The 4,080-nt window shown below is 44.9% G+C and overlaps 1 protein-coding gene across 2 annotated transcripts in view; it reads left to right on the top strand.

The window, feature by feature from the left end:
* The window catches only part of TTLL7 (tubulin tyrosine ligase-like family member 7), a 139,748-nt gene extending 135,986 nt beyond the window's left edge, over nt 1-3,762 (top strand). For both annotated transcript variants that reach the window (XM_005865700.2, XM_014539248.1), the window contains exon 21: nt 2,566-3,762. In XM_005865700.2, coding sequence (XP_005865762.1) covers nt 2,566-2,686 — 121 coding nt within the window. In that variant the 3' untranslated portion in view covers nt 2,687-3,762. The remainder of the gene's footprint in view (nt 1-2,565) is intronic.
* Nucleotides 3,763-4,080: the final 318 nt, after the last annotated feature.

The raw sequence follows: 4,080 nt of genomic DNA on the forward strand, positions 1-4,080 counted from the left end.
GGGAGTGCCACTCAGCCAGAACCTGGATCATGGCTGGCCAGCACAGTGGTGGTGGCAGGAGCCTCTCCCACCTCCGTAGCAGCACTAAGAATGTCCAACTAACGGTTTAGACCTGATCCCTTGGGGGCCTAAGCCTTTAGTTGGACATCCCCCGAGGACTCCCTGGCTGCCAGAAGGATGTCTGACTGCAAGCTTAGGCCTGATCCCCTGGGGAGTGGGCCTAAGTCAACAGGCGGACATCCCCCAAGGAGTCCTGTATTGTGAATGGGCGCAGGTCAGGCTGAGGGACCCCCTCCCCGAGTGCACAAATTTTTGTGCACTGGGCCTCTAGTATACACTATATTGTCCTAAAATTCTGCAAAATTCATGTATTCTGAAATACATTTGGCTGCAAAGGTTGCATGTGATTTGTAATGATGATTATTTTTGATATTCTGTAATTGTAAACACTTTGCAGTTAGAAATATAAGATTTATAATCTAGTTATGAATGTTAATCTTCAATTTTTAGTTATAGATTACCTATAGTCATAATACATCAATGAAATATTATTAAATTATAATCAACCAGAAGCCCAGTGCACAAAAATTTGTGCACTCGGGGGGGGGGGGGGGTTCCATTAACCCAGCCTATGCCCTCTCGCAGTCTGGGACCCCTCAGAGGATGACCACGTGCTGGCTTAGGCCCGCTCCCAAGGGGATTGGGCATAAGATGGCAGTCAGAAATCCCTCTGGCAGACTGGGAGCTCTAGAGGGATGTCCACTTGCCAGCGGGAAGCAGGCCTAAGCTGCAGTCGGACATCCTTAGTGCTGCTGAGGAGGCGGGAGAGGCTCCCACTACCACCGCTGTACTGGCAGCCGTCAGCCTGGCTTGTGGCTTAGCAGAGCTCCCCCTGTGGGAGCGCACTGACCACCAGGGGGCAGCTCCTGCATTGAGTGTCTGCCCTCGGGTGGTCAGTGTGTGTCATAGTGACCAGTCATTCCCAGTCGTTCTGCTGTTAGGGACAACTTGCATATTACCCTTTTATTATATAGGATAGAGACCTGGTGCATGGTTGGGGTCTGGCTGGTTTGCCCTGAAGGATGTCCCGGATCAGGGTGTGGGTCCCGCTGGGATGCCTGGCTAGCCTGGGTGAGGGGCTGAGGGCCATTTTCAGGATGGCCACACCCCCTTCAGGGAGGGGGGTCCTGCTGTGGTGCCTGGCCAGTCTGGTTGAGGGGTTGATGGCTGTTTGCAGGCTGGCCAAGCCCCCCTGCAGGGACCCTCACACCATGGGAGTGTGGCCAGCCTGGGTGAGGGGCTGAAGACTTGTTTGCAGGCTTGGCACAGCCCCTTCAGGGTGGGGTTCCCCACTGGGGTTCCTGGCCAGCCTGGGTGAGGGTCTGAGGGCTGTTTTCAGGCTTGCCACACCCCCTTCAGGGTGGGAGGTCCCCGCTGGGGTGCCTGGCCAGCCTGGGTGAGGGGCTGATAGCTGTTTGCTGGCTGGCCAAGCCCCCCAGCAGGGACCCTCACCCCATGAGGATTTAGCCAGCCTGGGTGAGGGGCTGATTGCTGTTTTCAGGCTGACCAGGCCCCCCGGCCACCCAAGCTCCCAGTGGAGGCTGGCTGGAAGCAGGTATCTGGGATTTATTTAGCTTCTATAATTGAAACTTTGTGCCCTTCAGCGAAGGCCATAGCTGGCCAGGGCAGGCGGGAAGCTTGGCTTCCTCCATCACTGGGGCAACCAAGCCTCCTGCTTGCTCCAGCTCCATGGCTGCCAGCCGCCATCTTGGTTGGGCTAATTTGAATATAGTCACTCTGATTGGCTGGTGGGCGTGGCTTGGAGCATAGCAGAGGTGCAGTCAATTTGCATGTTTCTCTTTTATTAGATTAGATGGTTCCAATATCCTTGAAACAAATAATTTTTGGTATTATGGCTAGCAAGATTCTCATATCACATTTTCTTTTTTTTTTAATCCTCACCTGAGGATATTTTTCCATCGATTTTTAGAGAGTAGAAGAGAAAGGGAAAGACCAAGAGAAATATTGATGTGAGAGAAACACATTGATTGGTTGCCTCTTGCACGAACCCTGACCAGGGCTATGGCCAGGGAGGAGCCTCTAACCGAGGTGTGTGCCCTTGACCAGAATCGAACCCATGACCTTTCAGTCCACAGGCCAATGCTCTATACACTGAGCCAAACCGGATATGGTTCATATCACATGTTTTTAAGAAATAGTTGACTGGCTCCACACATTATTTACAAAGATTAAGAATGAATTTCAAATTAACATGAGCCACATACATAGTTTTCTCGCATGTGAGTGTGTGGCTCTTTATGGGATGTCTTGGGATGCTAAGATCATATGTTGCTGCTATATTCAGCTTTTTGGGTGAAGCTTTATGACCCTCTCCCCATGTCCCCTCTTCAATATGGGAGAATAAATCTTTTTATGTGGAATGCATAGTTTTTATAGTATAATTTCTCATGTAGGATATATAAATTACGAGCCACCTAACACGTCAGTGAGAGATGTTAATACTAATTTGCTTGTAAAAGTCTAATTTTTAACTATTATTTTTAGGTATTTACTACCAGGATGTACACAATTCTTCATAAGATCACCAGTCTACAACTTGAAATACAGTTCACCTGGAATGACTCGCTCCAATGTTTTGTTTACATCCAGATATGGCCATTTGTGAAACAGAAGGGAAATTGCCATGGGTTATGCATTATAGCAATTCATTGCCCCCTAATGTAAACATGCAAAGAAAGCAACCGTTAAGTGCTGTTTTATGTATATATGACATATATATGTGTGAAATATATGCACACATCACTCAAATAATATATTTATTATATAAAAGAATTAGAAAACTTGGATAGAAGACTTAACCTTTCTGTAAATGTAATAAACCATGTTAATATTGTTTACACAATATGTGAATGTCTAGAATTTGCTAGGTTTATAATTAATACCTTCCTACTAGAAATGGTATTTTTGCTGCAGAGAATATGAAACAGAACTGATCTTGGAGATCTCACTACAGTGTTAAATTATTTTCTAGATAACATGTCTTTAACTTGAATAAGCTCTAGTAGTGTAATACCTTATTCTTTTACATATATAGTAGCCATATAAAATGAAGAAAAATTAGAAGCCTAGTATTGCTTTGATGATAGGATTAAGTATAAAACGGGTTTATCATGACTATAGCACACTGTAAAATACTATAAAAATTCCAGCTTGATTCTTCAACATTTTGATTCCTCTATGTGGAAATTTAGCTACTTATGATAATGTAAATTTTCAGTAAGGATCTAGTGAGACCATTTAAATGAAAGACAATCCAGTGGGTTAATAAAAAACAAAACATAAACTAGCTTTTATTTTGACTTTTTATCAGGAGTTACTAGTACATTAAGGAATAGAAAATGATGATAATGACAAAAATCTTTTCAGATGATTTTTGTTATACTACTCATTTTTATTTGGAACGTATATCTCCAATGTGTATACAGTCAAAAACATTTTCTTCTGTTCTTCAGCAGTAGAAGAGTTGACCTTTGAAACTCATTTCAATGTTAATGTGTCACTTATTTTATACGTCTTTCAATGTTGAGACCAAATTACATTGCAAAGTCTAATACAGTTTCACACTGCACCATAGAAAATAATCTAAAATGTTGCAAATGGAGGATTTTGCTTACTGGATATTAGTTGTGGTGTACCCTTAAGGATTTTTAAAAATCAAAATAAAGTATGAAGTTTCTTCTAGTTCAAAGTTATCCTACCTAATAAAGAGGTGATATGCAAATTGACCATCACTCCAACACACAAGATGGCCACCCCCATGTGGTCAAAGATGGCTGGCAGGGGAGGGCAGTGTGAGTGATCAGGCCAGCAAAGGAGGGCAGTTGGGAGGGACCAGGCCTGCAGGGGAGGGCAGTTGGGGGGAACCAGGCCTGTAGGGGAGGGCAGTTGGGGGCAATCGGGCCGGCAGGAGAGCAGTTAGGCATCGATCAGGCTGGCAGGGGAGTGGTTAGGGGGTGATCAGGCTGGCAGGCAGAAGCAATTAGGGACAATCAGGCAGAC

Source organism: Myotis brandtii, unplaced genomic scaffold (genome assembly GCF_000412655.1).
Source record: "Myotis brandtii unplaced genomic scaffold, ASM41265v1 scaffold21, whole genome shotgun sequence".
Lineage (NCBI taxonomy): Eukaryota > Metazoa > Chordata > Mammalia > Chiroptera > Vespertilionidae > Myotis > Myotis brandtii.